Raw genomic sequence first — 19,237 nt, 5'->3', positions numbered from 1 at the left:
TGTGCTTTTGCCTGTGTATTCAGCAAACAAAAATAAACAGTGAAAGTCAACAGGGGAGCTTAAATGATTTCTAAAAGATGATTTTTAAAAATAATAAAAGTAAACAAAGTGAACACCAAGGAGGCTGCAGGCTTCCACAACCATGTAATGAAGTCTCATTTTGTAGAATGCTATGTATCTATCCACCAAGCTATACCTCACAACAGGACTTCACATTCAATGCTCTTTCTACTACATTATACTGGCAAAAGATTGAGCTTTTCCAGTAAAATCACTATATACCAGTAAGGGGGTAAAATGAGCCATTTTTAGCAGCCAGGCAACTGCTGAACAGCATTAAGGCTTCTAGGAAACGATTTTATTAGCTTTCATTAAGGATAAAGTTAGATCAACTGAAGGGGAAAAAAATGTTGCAGAAGACTAACCAGAAAGAAGGAAACTTTTCTCTTCAGAAACCACTATTAATGAAGCAACCAATCCCAACTCTCACAAAATGGCCTTTCAGAGGCTCATTCTTTCATTAGTGAATGTCAAGCTGCTGCTACTTTACAGAAAGGCATGCATTTTCTTGAGCTCAGAGACCATCAATAATAGCTAGGTAGCCCTATCCTATGACATATTAAATGGCAGGCTTCCCCAGAGCATGATTTAGCAATGAGAGTACCTCATAACTGTTCTCCAGAGCCTAAGTTATAAACCTTTTAAAAATTGCAAGGATCCAAATTATTACTAACTGGAACAATCTCGCAGTTTTGCCTTCCTTTGACAAAGAGCAAAACTGCTGGATAGAACAACCTAAGAGCAAAGAGAAAACAAACATGCTAGTAAAGGTTATCCAGCAAAGTGTCTAATTTTCCAGGCTGCTGAATTTCGTTTTCATTAACTTTTTCCCATTTCTACTATCATAATTTTTAGCCTATAAAACACTTGGCCAACTCTAGAACATTAAATTTCAAAGAAGCAAAGACAGCTTTTCTAAAACATTTTTAACGATCTAAAGATCTCTCATGTCCTAAGTTAAAACTAACAGGGAATGCCTTAGACTAGAACTAACCACAAGCCCTAGCTCTGGCTGTAGTCTGGCCACTTAACTGCTTCTTCATACCTCAACATCCTCTTCTAGAAAATAAGACAGTTGTACTAGATGATTTCTTAGGCCCCTTCCAGCTCTAACTTTCTATTCCAAGATCTCCAATTTATTAAGAAAATTGTTATCTTAAGGCTCAAAATGTCATCATTCTAAACATGACCTCAAGAATGTAAAAAAGTTAGGGAACTTGAACAGATCCCCCCCCATCACCATTTTCCAAAACTGCAGGAGACAGGAAATATGGCTATTTATTATCCTCTTTAATGTAAAAACCAGTATAAATGAAATGAGAACTTGGGGCACCTGGCTGATCAGTCAGAAAAGCATTCAACTCTTGGTCTCAGAGTCATGAGTTCAAGCCCCATGTGGGGTGTAGAGATTACTTAAATAAAACTTTTTAAAAAAATGAACTGAGAACTCTAATAAAAAAAAGTAAACAATTCATAAACCCACATGTATTCCAACAGAACTAGAAGTTTGGTGACATTAAACTATTTCCCATCATAATTTTTATATATCATGGCAGAATATAAAAATCTATAGAATCATCTTCTTGTACTTTATTAAAGATTAGCTCTATTGCCACAGAATTTAAAATGACAAAATTCTAAACAGACTTTCACTTTTTTAAATGGACACGTTTCAAATTTCAAATTAACCAACAGTGAAACACTGTTCAAAATGAATAATTGAATATTGTGGTCAACTGATTCAACATACATTCCAATACATACCTCTTCCCGAAGGGCTCTTTTTCCCTTCAATGCTCTCCTTATTCCTAACTCCTCTCAACTCCACCTCCCCACTCCATTCCAGGCCATGCTCCCTTTCTCTACCCTCCCTTCTCAACCATACATTACTTTCAAAGCAGTCTAGGAAGTGGTTTTCTCATCTAGGAAGTACCAGAACCACCCAGCAAGCTTACTGAAAATATACATTAGTGTAAGGGGAGGCAGACGGATTCCACTTTTAAGGTAACCAGAAGTTTAAAAAATTAAACTTTAATTAACCGGCTTGCTCAGAAAATAGAATACTCTAGCTAACTAAAAATTAACCATGAAATTTATTTCATTAAAAATTCTTCTGGAATCCACTACGTCACTTTTCCCTCACTTAAGACTTACAGCTCATAAGAAATATCTGATTATTTAGTAACTGTCATACAAAGAGGTCAAGTTTATAATCAATTCTTATCTTACAAAGGGGTGGGCTTGTACGCCAAATAAAGCCCTTGAGGTAAGAATGGTTTTACGTTTTTAAAAAGTTGCAAAAAAAAAAAAAACAAAACAAAAAGAATACTACATGTCTCACAAGCCCTAAAATATTTACCATCTGGCCCTTTACAGAAAAAGTTGCCGACCCTTGTTCTGTAGCACCAAAGGCACTGGAAGTACAGTGACCCCAGGGACGCTGCCCAGAAGTGCTCCTTTCTCATGAGATTAACTGAAAAAAAGTTTCCGTTAAGTCAGTTCCAAATGACTTAAACAGAATCATTGCCATTTCTCTAATCAACTTGCCCTCAAGAAACTGTCACCCACAAAAGTGTCTATTTCCTTCCTTAGACCCAACGGTTGCAGTTAAGATGCTATTTAGCTCTGGAAATTAATATAAAAGATTGGAGGCTTACCTGGGGCATTTGCTATAGCCAAGGGCAGGCTTGGAAGCTGGTGCACCTGGATTCCTGAAGCACCCAATGCACTGAGGTTAATGGTCTGGAGGCCAGGCATGGAGGAGAGCTGAGCAGCATTCACAGTGACTGTGCCGGTAGGGATGGAGGCAGCTGAGGCAATGGGTGTAAGGGTGGTATTGCTGCTGCTGGTCTGCCCCAAGGAAACGCCCTGCATTGGGGCCAAGGTGATTGTCTGGGCCTGTGGGTTCTGAACTTGGAGATTCTGCAGCTGAAGAGTCTGCCAACTGACCTGTCCATTGGGCCCCACTGTTGGTGTCCGGATGATGATGGGGCCAGAGTTTGGAACAGCCTGAAGCTGGAGATTCTGGAGGGTTTCCTGGGAGATAGCTTGAGTTGTAAAGGTCTGCCCTGACAATGGTGCTGCTTGGAGGGCCTGGAGAGCCTGTCCCCCTTGAACAAGCTGAGGCTGGATAAGAATTTGCTGCTGTTGCTGTGTCTGCTGGTTCTGCTCTCCCTCTTTTTGTTGACTTGCTTGCAGAGAGCCTCCAGATGTCTGGTTCTGTTGGATGTTTAGAGCATCAGACCCCTGTAGCCCACTGACCCTCTGGGGTGTCTGCCCTTGAGAGTTGGTCCCTGCTGATCCGCTGGTGGTAAAGTTCATAATTCCCATGTTGCTGGTGGTAGTAGTTGTTGAGTAGCTATTGGCATTGGTGAAAAAGGAGCTGGAACTGGCTTGTGATGATACCAAACTGGCAGAACTGATGGCAGTCCCTGAGGTGGCGGGCTGTGAACCACTCTCTTGGGACCCAGAGCTGCTGATAGTGACTGCCTGAGAGCTAGGAGTCAAGGTAGCTGCAGAAACGCTGTTGACAGGTAGCAAGGTGATATTCCCATTTAGGGCCACTGGTACATTGGTCACATACTGAGTCTGTCCTGAGAGTACATTATTAGCCAGGCCTTGAAGGGGGACAGCCTGCTGGAGTAGATTTGGCATAGCAGCAATGATGTTGCCTCCACTTCCTCGATTTGTGATGATCTGTTGGTTTGCACCTGGTATGATCTGTATTTGACCAGAACCATCCTGCTGCACTTGGGCCCCAGTGGCAGCGAATTGCAGCTGTTGCCCATCAACGGTCTGGAACTGTGGGATTACTTGATACTGAATATTAGGCATCACTCCAGGTAATCCTGTCAGGACTTGCTGGTTCTGTAAGTTGGACGTGGCAGCCACAACATACTGCCCACCAGAGACTGTGCGATTCTTGGAAGACTCACTGCCATTGCTGCCATTGGTACTGCTGCCACTCTGTTCCTTTGAGGTAGGGGTAGCCCCAGAGGAGGAAGAGATGATCTGCCAGCCATTGGCACCCTGTGAGAGTTGTGTGGCTGTGAGGTCAAGCTCACCTGTGCCCCCTGACTGGCTTGGGCCCTGGGAGTTGTTGCTGTTTTCATTGGGTGACTCAATTCTGCTGCAAGTTGCTGCCAGCAGAGCCAAAGGGGATGGCTGGGATTCCTGGCCAGAAAAGAAAGGAAAGGAAAGGATAGGAAAGGAAAGGAGTTAGTTCACTGACACCCAGCTGCCAGCCCAGGGGGCAGTATAAAACAAATAAACAGCCAAAAGGTGCAAAGAATGGGGAAAAATAACAGAAACAAAAAGTTGCCCCATCTACACTGTTGAAATTCTCATCTGAGGGGATCTCCCAATCATCTGTGTCCCTAGCTACAAAATGGTTCAGCCCCTTCCTAAAAATGTTTCTGTGAAACAGTAATCATCCAGGAAAACTTACATTCTCTTAACATGTCCCCCAGTCTGTCCTGATTATCACTTACCTGCCCTCCTCCTCCTCCACTGCTGCTACTGCCTGTGCTGCTGCTTCGAGCCTGAGAAAAGGCACCACCACCATTACCATTGCCCCCATTATTTCCACCAACTCCTTTTTCAATCTTCACCACAGCTGTCATTTCATCCATGGAGTGATCTTGGTCTAAAAATTAGAGACAAACAACTTAAAGTTGGAGAAAGAAAAAAGGTAAAATGATATGATAAAACAGAAACATCAGTACGGTTTAAAGCACTAACGTAAAAAACAACAAAAAAAAGTGGCTTGGAAAAGGGACAGCTGTAGGACATACAGAACATAAACTAGGCTGGGTAATGCTAAAACTGGGCCTCAATTCCCCCTTGCACAAAATTAAACTCCTAAAACATTGAAAATGTGCTTTGGGTATAGGAAATATGAGGAGCAGTGGACATGCTCAAAGAGTTTCAAAATATAAAAAAGTATCCCGGGGGGAAAAAAAGGAGAAGGATAGATAGGTAAGGCAAAAAACAACATGTGGGTGGATGGAAATCTTGCTAAAATTAGGGTCAAAGGATATGGAGAAAGAAAATTCAAGTGTAAAAAGCAACAATAGAAGAGGGGCAAGGTAAAAAGAACAAAAAGTGTGAGTGAGGAAACATTTGTGAATACTGCTAAAGGGGCTAAAGGGGTCCAGGGGTTAAGAATCTGGAGCTTTCGGGGAAGACAGAGGGCGGGCCCTAGAGGGAAAGGGCGGTTTCGGGGTGAGGGGCGTGGAAAGGGCGGGACGGTGGGGGGGAGGGGAAATCTACGGGGGGAGGGGAGGGCCTTGGGGCAGGCGGCGACCAGAGGGCGGACCAGGGAGGCGGTTGGCCCGGGCGGGGCCTGCACTGTTCGGGCCGCCCCCGCGGCTCCAGCCCCCGGCGGGAGGAGCCTCAGGCGGGCCGCCGAATAGTGGGGGGTAAGGCCCGTCCCCCGTGGCCGGGGCGGGCAGGGGGCGGGCGAGGCCACGCTGCCCCCTCCCCCGGGGCGGGCGGCCCATCCCCCTCTTTCTCGCAGGCCCCGCCACTGCCCCTTCTCCCTCCCTTCCCTCCGCCCCGGGCGGGACCAAGGCCGCCGCCGCCGCCTCCCGCCCGCCCCCCCTCACGGCGGGGACCGCCCGGTCGGCCCTCGCGCGCGCCCCCTCACTCCCCTCCCACCCCTAAGCGTGGAGTGGACTCATCCTTACCGCTCATGGTGGCAGCTGAGGGACGAGCTCAAGGGGGTCCTGTCCGGGGGGGTTGGGGGGGGCCAGGAAAAACGCGGACGCTGACGAGGCAAGCGAACCCGGACCGGACAGGGAGGGGGGGGGTAAGGAGGAGGGAGCAGCGCGCCACAAGCCCGGCCTCGGCCCCGCCCCTTCACTGCTGCCCCGCCCAATGAGGGAGGGAGAAAGGAGGGACATGAAGAAGAAGGACGGGCAGGCTGTCCAATGGCAAGATTCGCTTGCGCTCTGAGGCGTGTAAGACAAAGTTGCGTGCCGGGTGTCCGCCCAAGGAGGCCGCCCTCTCAGTTTTTAAAGCCAATGAAAGACGCAGGAAGTGAGGGTGGGCGGGAGCTGGTGATGATAGGCTTGGAAAGAAACCAGTCAGCCGCCAGGCGGGCTCTCTGAGCGGTAGGGATAGGAAGAGCTTTGATTGGAATGACAGAATAACGACCAACCAGAACTCTGGACATGCCTGGGCAAAGTCCCTGGTGGGAGGTGGTAAGAAGTAGGCAGAAATGGGATAGGATGAAGCTGATCAAAACCAATCAGAAATCAGGCGGGCAGCCAGGAAAGTTCTGATTGGATTAACACTGAAAAAAAGACACGATAGGACGCAAATTGACGCGAACGGAAAGCCAATTAAACGCCGAATGAACTCTGAGGGCGGGATTCTGGAGTGGGCAGAGAAGCGTTGGCGTCTCTCTCAGTCACTCAGTCCAATGAGGCGGCGAAGGAAACCAGGCACCGCCTCCAACTTGGCCAATGGGCGTTACGGGAACCTCCCGACGTGGGGGAGGGAGCAGGGCTGTGCCAAGAGGAGTCCGTCGCCATTTTGGCCCTCCTCAGGGGACTTCTTCGCAGTGATTAGGTGGCACGCTTCAGTGGAGCCCTTCTGCTCCACAAGTGTCAGGGCCACGACATTCGGTGCTCGGTTTTGCCTGGCCACCAGGGCTCGTTTGAGTCTTCGCTTAACCGCTCTTAAAAGTGCCTCTCAAGTCTACTCCTTCCCGGGGTGGGCGGATGCCTCTGAATGTGGGTGTAAGCCCTGTGGGTGCGGGCGCGACGAAATCTGGCAACGCGCTCTCAGTTAATACTGAACTGACCATTCGCGAGGGCTTTGAGACTCCCATCTAGCGCCATTTTATTAAGTTCTCCCAGCCAAAGGTGCTAACTGCTTGATTGCTGTGGGGTTAACCTTCCAGGAGCTGGTCTGAGGCGAAGCGCATTGGAGAACCACCTAGAGCGAATGCCCTGCAAACCACTTCCTTTTTCTCCCCTTCATTGCAAATACCATCCAAGCATAAAGAGCTCCTGCTTTCGCAACCACAAAGTTAAAGGAGATTTTTTCCCGAGGCACCTGAGTTTCTGGCCTTCCATCCCACCCCTCCTTTTTCCTGGTTTCGGTGGAGGCGGCCTGGGTGATTTGTCATTGCCACGAGGTCATTCTCTGTAGCACTTACGTGTTGTCACTTCGTTATCTACAATCCAGCGCTTCGCGATACGTTGTCATGTTTTAAGGTCTGGATCTCCCTAAAACAGGCCTCTGCTGCTTTGGATAGGGCCTGAATAAGGTGAGGCGGTTGTTGGGGCGTGTCAGGGGCCTAAGGTCAGTTAGGCTTTCCCATTTCTCCTGTCCTTCTCACAAGGAAGATGATAGTAGTAGGATGTTACGTATTTTATAAGAAAGTTGGGCTGGGAAATAACTGGCCCAAGGTCACGAAGCTAGTAAGTTGTAGCGCCAGGTTCCAACCCGGAACAATCCCACAAAGACTTTTTTTTAATTTTTTTTTTTTTAATGTTTGTTATTTGAGAAAGAGACAGGGAGCAAGCAGGGGAGGGGCAGAGAGAGAGGGAGACACAGAATCTGAAGCAGGCTCCAGGTTCTGAGCTGCCAGCACACAGCCCGACGCGGGGCTCGAACCCACAGATGGCAAGATCATGACCTGAACCGAAGTTGGATGCTTAACCCACTGAGCCACCCAGGCGCCCCCCCCCCAAAAAAAAGTCTACTGTAGATTTTAAAACAAATAAAGCATGCCTGCTCTAACCATTACATATGTATATATGAGTATATACACAGTTTTTCAAAAACACTTTTGTATTCTCCTCTAGCTCCTGAAAAAAATTCCTGCCCTAATTTCCATGACAGCTCAGATGGCATTATCCTCTTGCATACCTTTATATAAAACATCACATTACATTACAATTAATAGCATACCTCTAGATCAAAATTCTCAAAATATAATATCAGACAGACTCTATCCAAATCCTTTGGGCTGCTTTGGGGATGCCTGGGTGGCTCAGTCGGGGGTCGGGGGAACATGGGACTCTTGATTTTGGCTCAAGTCACGGTCTCCGTGTCAGGCTCCTCGCTGAGCATGAAGCCTACTTGGGATTTTCTCTCTCCCTCTCTCTCTCTCTCTCTCCTTCTCTTTCTCTGTGCCCTTCCCTTGCACACACAGTCATGCGCAAGCTCTCTTTTGTTCTCTCAAACTTTTTTTTTTTTTAAATTAAGAGATTCCTAGTCTCCATCTCAGACTGATCAAATCAGATTCTTTGGAATGGGCTTGAGAATATGTATTTTTAAAGTTCTTTAAAAGTGATTCTTTTAAACTAAAAACTAGTTCTTTCAAGTGATTAGTCCCTAAGCCAGAGTTTAAGAAACACTAAGGGATAAAACTGGAAGAGAAGAAACTTCCAGAAGGGAAGAAACTTCCTGGAGGTTAGAAACTGCATTAGTCATCTTTGTAAACCAAGCTCTGGAGATTCTAACAGCTGTTTAGTGTATTCATCGAAAGACCACACCTAAACTTGCTGAAGGGGTGGGGGGAGGAACTAACATTAGAGAGCAGTCTTCAGAACATTTCATGTATATACTGTATGTATTCTCTGACTTAATCCTTTCAATTAATTTAAATTGCCATCCCCTTTTGCAAATGAGAAAACTGAGGCTCCAGTACTTAAGTTAAATTATGATGGTTATTTAGTTCCAAAGATTGTGTTTTTCCCCATGATTCAAATCTGGTCTATGCCTGAAATGGGAACTAGAGTTTGATTCTGAGGTACTGAGAGAAAGGTCTAGATTTAGACTCAGACATTCAAGGGCCTTCATCCTTTTCACTCTTTTTGCTTCTTCAGGACCAGACAGAATTCCCAATCTGGCTAGTGAGAGATGTCTTACACATATGCTCATTTACTGATGAGAGAAAAAATGGGGGGCACCTGGGTGGCTCAGTCAGTTGCACATAGGACTTTTGGTTTCAGCTCAGGTCATGATCGCAGGGTCCTGGGACTGAGCCCCATGTTGGGCTCTGCACTGAGCATGGAGCCTGCTTAAGATTCTCTCTCTCCCCCTCTGCCCCTCTCCCCTGCTTGGTCTCTAAAATTAAAAATTTTTAAAAAGAGAACAAAGGGGTATGATCCATCTCCAATTCATCTCTGAAAACCTGAACAAAATTTATTTAAACAGAACTAAAATAATTTCTATTTTTTCCAAAACTAAAATACATTTTTTCAAATGAATAACTTATTTCAAGTTTTCTCAAATCCCATGTATGCCAATGTCAGTCTACATAACCATTTGTGAAATCATTCCAATAACTCCTAATGACTGTGTTTGAAAAGCAACACGGATGGGTCATTTGAGAGATGCTTTACTTCAAAATCAATCACAATAGTACATGTACTAAGTGGTAACACTCCAGGGTGGCAGTCAAGACTCTTAGTGGTCTGCCTGCCCTTATTCAGGCTCATCCTCCATTACTGTCCACTGCAGTCTTACCTTTCATTTTGTTCTTTGTTGGACTCTTCCCACAAAGCATTCTTTCTTGGGTTTTCAATGTCCAGAAACACAATTTACTCAGCTTGCCCTCCTGGGCTACCAAACTTTTTCTCTTCTCTTCAATAAGAACGACTTCTATGAAGTCTTTCCTACTTCCCCCAGGTATTGGATACTCTGTCCACTATGCTCTTTTTACATACCTCCATTAGAGGTATCTAAATATCCAATCTCTTCCAACTAGATATCTATCCAACTAGATAAAGCATCCTGACTGAGGGCATGGATGATGCCTTTTCACTTTGTTTTGTCTGTTTTTCTGTTTTGTTTTAAATGTTTATTTATTTTGGGAGAGCATGTGTGCGTGCGTGCAAGCACAAGAACGGGGAGGGGCAAAGAGAGAGAGAGAGAAAGAAAACACCAAGCAAGCTCCACGCTGTCAGAGCAGAGCCTGATGCAGGGCTCGATCTCACCAACCTGAGCCAAAATAAAGAGTTTGGATGCTTAACTGACTGAGCCACCCAGGCACCCATTTTCTTTGTTTTACTATTGAATTTTTTTCCTCTAGGTTTGCTTTTATTTAATTAATTGATTTGTTTGTTTTTAAATTAACTTATTTGGGGGGAGAGAGGCAAAGGAGAGGGAGCCAATCTTAAGCAGGCTCCACCCCAACATGGAGGCCATACACCTTTTCACTTTGTATCCTCAGGGCCTAGCATAGAATTGATACCCAGGAAAAAAACACTTAAGTGAAAGAAGCCTAGTCCCCAAAATCCTGAATAGGTCTCCAGATAATACAATACCAAGGACTGACCTTCCACATTTAGTTGTTTGCCTTTTACAAACTAAATCATTCTTCCTGATTTTGAAGTCACTCTAGTTTTCATCAATTTCCCACTCCAAGTGCCTGGCTGGCTCAGTCAGTGGAGTGTAGGACTCTTAATCTCCAGGTCATGAGTTCGAGCCCCACGTTGGGTGTAGAGATTACTAAAAAAACTAAACAAATTTAAAAAAGAATTCCTACTTAGCAAAACTGGGAACATTTTACAAATTAAAATACGCAGATATTTCAAAACCTTCCTTTTACACCATCATTGTAAGCTTCCCTCTCAAGTCGTAAGTCAGCTTACGACTACAGCTATTAAGTACAAAACAGACTCAATTTTTTTTTTACCTGTTGTGCCTACTCTAGGATAAAGGAGCTTAGGAAAGAAAAAGTAAGAGAGAGTCCCTGATAAGATAATAAAGTATCAACAGTCTTCTGAGCAAGAAAGCTTCTCTCTGAGCAAGAAAACAAGCCTAGAGTTTTCGCATCATGCTATCTAAGGTCATCTGAAGTGCAATGGTGACTAGAGAAGCTTGGTGGATCATCACACACATCCCTCAGTCTTTTCAAGGCCCTGGAAAGGCAAAAAACAAAAACAAAAACAAACAAACAAACAAAAAACACCTAAGAAAAGAACTATAACAAGTGTGATTTCTTTGGGATGCCCAGAACCTGTTGATAAGAAATCCATAAATTTATTATTATCATTATTTAAAAGGATTCATTCTGTGCCTTTGCTATGTCTATTTCCTTGTCTGAGAAGTATTGTGGTTCATCCCTGCCTAGTCTGTAGCTTGTACTAGGAAGGCCTCCGTTCAGTCTGGCAACCTGTCAGTGGCTCTGGTGGTCTTGAAAGCCCTAGAGGAGGAAGAAAGGCTTGGAAGGAATGAGAGTTGGGAGGCATGGTCAAGAAAAGAATTTAGTTATTGTTGGAGCTAAGCTCTGGCCCAAACTTCTTGAGTATTCTCTTTTCTGAAGAGGGCTGCAAGATGACAGGCCTGACTTTAAACCCAGCTGATGGTCACTGGAGCTTGAAGACAGTTTGGCAAATAAAAGCAGAGGTGGTTTGAGGTGGTGGGGAAGAAGAGGAGGAATGGCTGAGACTAAATTCTACAATCCATCTGCATTCTAGAAAGCTAGAGAAGGCAGGCTCAGGTACCAGGAAGGCTCAGAGAGGAGCTTAAACCCCAAATTGAGCAAACAGAGAGCTTTTCTGAACATATAAATCTGACCTCTACGGACTCCTTGGACTTAAAACAAACACATAATCAAAACACTTCCCTCTCCTAAAATGTCCAAACCCTTCAGGCTCCTCAGGGATCCTCAGCTCACCAGACCTGGAAGGGTGCCAGTGCTTAATGCCAATTCATCCACCAGTCACCCCCACCCCCACCCAGACCTCTGCACCCCAAGGGTAGCTGGGGTCCTGCCTGGCAGTTAGTTCAGCACTAAAAGAGAATTAAAGGAAAAAGTACTCTTTCAGCAAAAATGAAGCAGTTTCCTCTCCTGGGATAAATCGTCCTGAGTCCCCTCCAGAGTCCAGATTCGAAAGTCACACCACCCCCGGCTTTCCATTCCCAGAAAGGAAAATGGCCCCGACAGGCGCAAGAGGACTGGAAAAAAAGGCCTGCCCTACCCGGGCACCCAGGACAGAAGCTGGAGGAAGGAAGAGGAGGAGAAGGCAGGGGGGCTGGCCCGGTTTCCCCCTCCCACAGAACTGGGGCCACCCTGAGGGCGGGCGGAGGGCCGGGCTGGGGGAGGAGGGAGGCGGATTCATAAACAAACTCGCCTGGGCCACGAGGTGCCCAGAGGAATGGGGTGGGGTTTGCCGGCCTCTCGGGCCCAGCCTGGAGCTGGATGTCTGGTGTGGGCCGGGCTGGGCCTCTCCACCCCCAGTTTCCGGAGAGGGGTGGACCCTCTGGCTCTCCCCAACCGCAAACCCCTCCTTCCTGCTTTGCCCTCCCTCCCTTGGGCCCAGAAGCCAGCTGAAGTTCGCAGAGGCCTAACACCTCACTTCTCTCTTCTTCCGGAAGTTTGCACTGTCCCCAGGGCGAGTGGGTGGCTCCTGGGGGGGGGGGGGGGGTGAGAGGAAGGCCCTAGAACACCCTGTTCATTCCTTCCTGAGGTGGCTGGAGGATGGTGGAGAGGGAAAGGTGGGAGAGGGCAGGAGCTTCACAGACTTTTGCCTCTAAGAGGGGTTTTCCCACCACTGTCCTGATGCTGATGCCCAGCTTAGAGGTAACCTTTACCAACGCCTGCCTTCTTTCTGCTCTCCCCTCCCCCACCACTGCAGGTGCTCAGACTTGCCCGGACAAAGGTCCCTGGGAGTCTCTCAGGAAGAACTTACTCAGTCACTCACAAGACTAGTGACTAACACCTATAGATAGTATATCTCCTTCTTAATGATTAGGAAATACATTCAGGATTTCAGAAGTGGGCCCAACTAAGGTCTCAAGGCAGAGTGAAACTCCCAGACACCAATTCTACTTCTCTGGCATTTTCCCAAAGTGTGGTGCACCTACTACTGATGGAATGTGAAGTTTTCTGTATGTGTTCTTGGAATGAACTTGACAAATAAATTGAATTATGTATCAAACCTATCATTTCACAAGTGTTATTGTTATGATAAAGAAAAAATTGGGGCGCCTGGGTGGCTCAGTCGGTTAAGTGTCCGACTTCGGCTCAGGTCATTATCTCACAGTCCCTGAGTTCCAGCCCAGAGTTGGGCTCTGTGCTGACAGCTCAGAGCCTGGAGACTACTTCCCATTCTGTGTCTCCCTCTCTCTCTGCTCCTCCCCTGCTCATGCTCTGTCTCTCTCTGTCTCAAAAATAAATAAAAACATTAAAAAAAATTTTTTTAAGAAAAAAATAAAAATTAATGGTATACTATGGAACAAGGGAACCTGATAATGTCAAAAATTATGGAGATGGAGTATAAGTGATTGAAGTCTGGGGAAATAAACTGTACATCCTGGTTTCAATCTAGTATGCAGCTGTTTCTAAGGAAGAATGGAAATTCTTCGGTGAGGGGCTAGTTTAGAGGATGCACAAGGCTCCTTCCAGCACTGACATTCTAAAGTTTAAAAGCAATTAAAGAGTATCATAAGTCAGGATCTGGAAGCCAGGGAAAAAGAAAAACTGAGCTAGTAGAGTCAGGAATTTTCTCTGAGCCACACCATCACCAGGCTCACCACGGAAGGGCTCAATGCTAAAAAGGAAGGCTTCTTGCTCTTCACAGAGGAGAATGCAGGACACGGTGAACAGGTCCTAGATTGGTCCCACCCCCAATCCTGGGGAATTTTGCCTGGTTAGTCTCCTAACCTTTTTGTGCCTCCTCCCTGACCTCCACCCACTCTGTGATGGTACATACCAGCAGCCACAGAGGTTGGGGTTCAGACAGAGCTCAGCTCCTGGGTCCATAGAGGGTTGACTCCTTAGGCTTCGCCTCCTCCCAGCTTCAAAAACACGGAGTCAGGCCGCCAGCCATGCACATTATGTGTCCCTGATGTAGTGCAATTTGAAGAGCACCGCATCACCTACCAGTATTCTTTCCAATATTGAACCTAAACCTAAAGAAGTGTTTAGATCTAATCTGTGGTTTGCAGAAAATAGGAAGGCTGGGGGAACAAAGTAAGTGGAAACAGAAAGAAACAAATCAGAAAAATCCCAAAGGTAAGACATTCTACAGGGCATTGACTGTTGATTCAACAAGTCAATGGCCTGGAAAAAAGAGGAAGAAGGGCTGTTCTTGCTAAAAAAAACAGAGTTAAGGGGCAAAACAGTCACATGCAACATGATCCTGTTTTGAACAAATGACTTGTAAAAAGACGTCCTGGGGACAGTTGGGAAAAATTGAATAAGGACTGGGTATTACATATTAAGGAATGATTGTTAATTTGGTGGACATGATAATAGTATTGGGATTATAGAAGGACATTTTTATTAGCAATGCATATTGAAATATTTAAGGGTTTTTTTTTTAATATTTAAAGATTTAATGTCCTGTCTGTACATAATTTTTTTTATTTATTTTTTTTTTTATGGGGCACCTGGGTGGCTCAGTCAGTTAAGCATCCAACTTTGGCTCAGGTCATGATCTCATAGTTTGTGAGTTCGAGCCCTGCATCAGGCTCTGTGCTGACAGCTCAGAGCCAGGAGCCTGCTTCCGATTCTGTGTCTCCCCCTCTCTCTGCCCCTCCCATGCTCATGCTCTGTCTTTCTCTGTCTCTTAATAATAAATAAACGTTAAAAAAAAAAAGTAAATTAATAAATTTTTTTTTTTATTTAAATAAACTCTATTCCCAACATGGGGCTCAAACTTAATGACCCTGAGATTAAGAGTCACGTGCTCTACCAGCTGAGCCACCCGGGTACCCCTCATGTCTGTAAATTATCTTAATACTTTTAAAAAGGAATAACTGAGGGGCACCCGGGTGGCTCAGTTGCTTAAACTTCCCACTCTTGATTTTGGCCCAGGTCATGATCTCTTGGTTCGTGGGATCGAGCCCCACTAGCACGGAGCCTCCCTGGGATTCCCTCTCTCCCTCTCTCTCTGCCCCTCCCCTGGTCGCTTACTTGCTCACTCGCTCTCTTGAAATAAATAAATAAACTTAGAAAAGAAAAGAAAAAGAATAACTGGTGGCAGGTAAGGGAGGAAGCAGTTTTGGGATAGAAAAGCAAAAGAAAAAAGTAATAGAGGAATAACTGAATATTTGTCTAAATATGGCAAATATTGATAATTGTTAAGTCCAGATGATATTTACATCAAATTCATTTTCTCCTCTATTCTGATTTAAGTGATTTTTTTAAGGGGTGCCTGGATAGCACAGTCGGTTGAACATGATCTTGAGCTTTGTGAGTTTAAGCCCCACATTTGGCTCATCGCTGTTAGCACAGAGCCTACTTCAGATCATCTGTCTTCTCTCTCTTCCCCTCCCCCAGTTGCTCTCTCTCAAAAATAAAACACACACACACACACACACACACACACACACACACACACACACAAAACAAAAACAAAAACAAAAACAAAAAAAAAAAAGGGCAAACATTAAAAATATACATAAAATAGGGGCACCTGAGTAGCTCAGTCGGTTGCGTGAACCAGCTTTGGCTCAGGTCATGATCTCACTGCCCATAAGTTCGAGCCCCACATTGGGCTCTGTGCTGACAGCTCAGAGCCTGGAGCCTGCTTCGGATTCTGTGTCTCCCTCTCCCTCCCTCTCTGCCCCTCCCCCACTCATGGTCTGTCTGTCTCTCTCTCTCTCAAAAATGAGTAAAACGTATGTATAAATAAATAAATAAATAATTTTTTAAATAATAAAATGGTTAACATTTTAAAATTAAATACTCATAATAACTAAAATACCCATTAGCTTCTTTCTCCTTTACATCCCCAGTATCAGGCCCGTGGCCTCCTTTTCTTTCTGTTGGAGTACAGATCTTCTCCCCTGTTCTCTCCTCGTTTCCCCTTGCCACATCAGCTTCGGGCCCAGTGCCAAAGACATGCCACCTCTTGCCACACAGCTCAAGATTTGGTGGTTTAGAGGACAGAAGTAGAAGTCTGAGGCTTCGTTTATAGCACCTTTTTAGAATCAGTTTCCGGGTGGTGATAGCAGAACTGGGGGGAGACACTTCCCCCCCCCCCCCGAAGCCATACATTTCTCAGCCAGCCGGAAAAGAACTCAGGGAAAATTGGGCAATCTCCCCTGGGGCAGGCTTCTGACCAAGGCTCAGGAGTGAGACAGTAGGCTGGGGAACTTCCTGCCTCCAAATCTGTGTGATTTTTTTTTTTTTTCATCTTCCACCATTCCCATCTCCTCCCATCCATCCCAGACCAAAGCCAATCTGTCCCTTGTCCCCTTTCATTCAGTGTTGAATATGCTCCATGTGATAGAGAGGTTAGACTTTTCAGGAGATGAGATGAACAGGGTCCTCCCTCAAGGAACTCACGGAGGCCCGACTCACACACAGCTAATTATAATATCCTGCCTTAGTGCAATGAAGGAAATGCATACACGAGTGATCCCTTTTTATTTATTTTTTTTTTTCTCAACGTGTTTATTTATTTTTGGGACAGAGAGAGACAGAGCATGAACGGGGGAGGGGCAGAGAGAGAGGGAGACACAGAATCCGAAACAGGCTCCAGGCTCCGAGCCATCAGCCCAGAGCCTGACGCGGGGCTCAAACTCCCGGACCGCGAGATCGTGACCTGGCTGAAGTCGGATGCTTAACCGACTGCGCCACCCAGGCGCCCCGAGTGATCCCTTTTTAAAGGGCCTGATGCCCAGTTTTCTTCTCTCAAACTTCTGTCTTCAGACTCCTGCCGTTCCCCACACAGCAATAATCAGCCACAAGCCCCACCAGTCCTACTCCACAAATACCTGTCAGATTTATCCCCACCTCTCTCTCTTCATATCCCTAGTCACTGCCTTCTTAGGCATCCCCATTACTACCTACTTGATGATACTACCATAAAGAGTAGATTGACCCTCCTCAAACTAGGCTCCACTGCCCCCTTGGCGTCTTATCTTACCAAGAGAGATCTCATCATCTGATGCAAAGTGGGATCACATCTTTCCAGGCCCTACCTTTCATCTAGAGATGTAAATAAAGCTCCAGCCATGCCCATTCAACTATTTACCCTTCACAAAATAGGCCAAGTGATTTCCTCTGTGACATCCCTCTGATGCATACACAAGTATGTGCCTGCACTGCCCTTCCCCCATAGTGGTTCAAGAACTCACCTTTCAAGTCTTAGATCAAGCTTCATCTCTGCAATCCTTTCCAGAAATATCCCATCTGTCCCTAGAATTGGCCATACTTCTCCACGTGCCCCCATGGCGACCTCTGCTGTTCTTCCCCTTTGCAGGTTCCACACTTTATTGCATTTAATTGTCTGTACATTTATAAACATTGTGGAGTAAAGTGAACCTGGGTTGTGGAGCCACAGGTCAAAGTTCACATACAGGCTTAATAACTGTGCAACATGAGGCAAGTTACTTAACCTGTTTGAGCTTTAGTTGCCTAATCTATAAAGTGAGGATAGTATTACTTGTCTGGAAGGGTTGTAGAGAAATAAATGAAAAAGTGGCAAGTCATTTTTGCTTTCATTGTGAGGTTGTATTGTTTGTTTGTTTTTGTTTTGTTTTGTTTTTTAATCTGTTAATCTGTTTCATTTTGTGTGTGTGTGAAAAAGAAATCTTTTTTTTTAGAGGCACCTGGGTGACTCAGATGGTTAAGCATCCAACTTCAGCTCAGGTCATGATCTCACAGTTTGTGGGTTCAAGCCCCACACCGGGTTCGGTGCTGACAGCTCAGAGCCTGGAGCCTGCTTCGGATTCTGTTTACTCCTCTCTCTGCCACACCCCCTCTTGCTCTTTGTCTCTCAAAAAAATGAATGCATGTAAAAAAAAAAAAAAGAATAAAAAAATCTTTTTTTAAGTTTGTATTTATTTTTAAAGATTTTATTTTGGGGCACCTGGGTGGCTCAGTCGGTTAAGCGTCCGACTTCAGCTCAGGTCACGATCTCGCGGTCCGTGAGTTCGAGCCCTGCGTCGGGCTCTGTGCTGACAGCTCAGAGCCTGGAGCCTGTTTCAGATTCTGTGTCTCCCTCTCTCTGACCCTCCCCCGTTCATGCTCTGTCTCTCTCTGTCTCAAAAATAAATAAATGTTAAAAAAAAATAAAAAAAAAAAGATTTTATTTATTTATTTATTTTTTTTTTTATTTAGAGAGAAAGCGTTCATAAGCAGAGAAGGGGCAGAGGAAAGAGAAAGAATCTTAAGCAGGCTCTAAGCCCAGCGTGAAGCCCTACTCAGGGCTTGATCCTATGACCCCGGGATCACGACCTGAGCTGAAATCAGGAATCCAATGCTCAACTGACTGAGCCAGCCCAGTGCCCCTTAAAGGTTTTATTTTTTTAAATAATCTCTACATCCAATGTGGGGCTCAAACTCACACCCCCGAAATCAAGAGTCACATGCTCCACCAACTGAGCCAACCAGGTGTCCCAACTAATTGAAATTTACTTATGTACATACTTTTAAATTTAATTTTCAAAATGTTTTTATTTTATTTTTCAGAGACAGAGCACGAGTTGGAGAGGGGCAGAGAGAGAGACACACACACACACAGAATCCAAAGCAGGCTCCAGACTCTGAGATGTGGGCACAAAGCCCGATGTGGTGCTCGAACCCACAGTGAGATCATGACCTGAGCCAAAGTCTGACACCCAACAGACTGAGCCACCCAGGGGCCCCTTCATATTTTTAAAGTTTATTTTAAGAGAGGGCAGCACGAGTGGGGGAGGGGCAGAGAGAGTGAGCAGGAAAGAGAGAATCCCAGGGAGATTCTGCATTGTCAGCATGGAGCCCTACTCAGGCAGGGGAGGGACAGAGAGACAGGGAGACAGGAAGACAGAATCCCAAACAGGCTCTGTGCTGTTAGCACAGACTCCTGACCTGGAGCCGTGAGATCATGACCTGAGCCAAAATCAAGACTCAGATGCTTAACTGACTGAGCCACCCAGGGACCCCACAACTAATTGGAATTTAAAAACTTGGGGTGCCTGGCTGGCTTAGTGGAGCCTGTGACTCTTGATCTCAGGGTTGTGAGTTCAAGCCCCACACTGGGTGCAGAGATTTCTTAAAAATAAAATCTTAAGGGGCGCCTGGGTGGCTCAATCGGTTAAGCGTCCAACTTCAGCTCAGGTCACAATCTCGCGGTCCGTGAGTTCGAGCCCCGCGTCGGGCTCTGGGCTGATGGCTCAGAGCCTGGAGCCTGTTTCGGATTCTGTGTCTCCCTCTCTCTCTGCCCCTCCCCCATTCATGCTCTGTCTCTCTTTGTCTCAAAAATAAATAAAACGTTAA

At 45.7% G+C, this 19,237-nt stretch overlaps 1 protein-coding gene across 2 annotated transcripts in view; it reads right to left on the bottom strand.

The window, feature by feature from the left end:
* SP1 (Sp1 transcription factor) overlaps positions 1-13,950 on the bottom strand; it is a 48,479-nt gene extending 34,529 nt beyond the window's left edge. Inside the window, exons 1-3 of one of the 2 annotated variants that reach the window (XM_047067225.1) lie at positions 13,740-13,950; positions 4,551-4,705; positions 2,718-4,233 (exon numbers count right to left, since the gene is read on the bottom strand). In XM_047067225.1, coding sequence (XP_046923181.1) covers positions 2,718-4,233; positions 4,551-4,691 — 1,657 coding nt within the window. In that variant the 5' untranslated portion in view covers positions 4,692-4,705; positions 13,740-13,950. Of the gene's footprint in view, positions 1-2,717; positions 4,234-4,550; positions 4,706-5,747; positions 5,864-13,739 lie in introns of those variants that run through there. The other variant, XM_047067224.1, reaches the window with a different exon arrangement.
* Positions 13,951-19,237: the final 5,287 nt, after the last annotated feature.

The sequence above is a fragment of the Lynx rufus genome, unplaced genomic scaffold (assembly GCF_022079265.1).
Source record: "Lynx rufus isolate CCGP_SWC_20201006 ecotype Redwood Valley unplaced genomic scaffold, mLynRuf1.p SCAF_7, whole genome shotgun sequence".
Lineage (NCBI taxonomy): Eukaryota > Metazoa > Chordata > Mammalia > Carnivora > Felidae > Lynx > Lynx rufus.
This window is presented reverse-complemented; position numbering and strand designations above follow the sequence as displayed.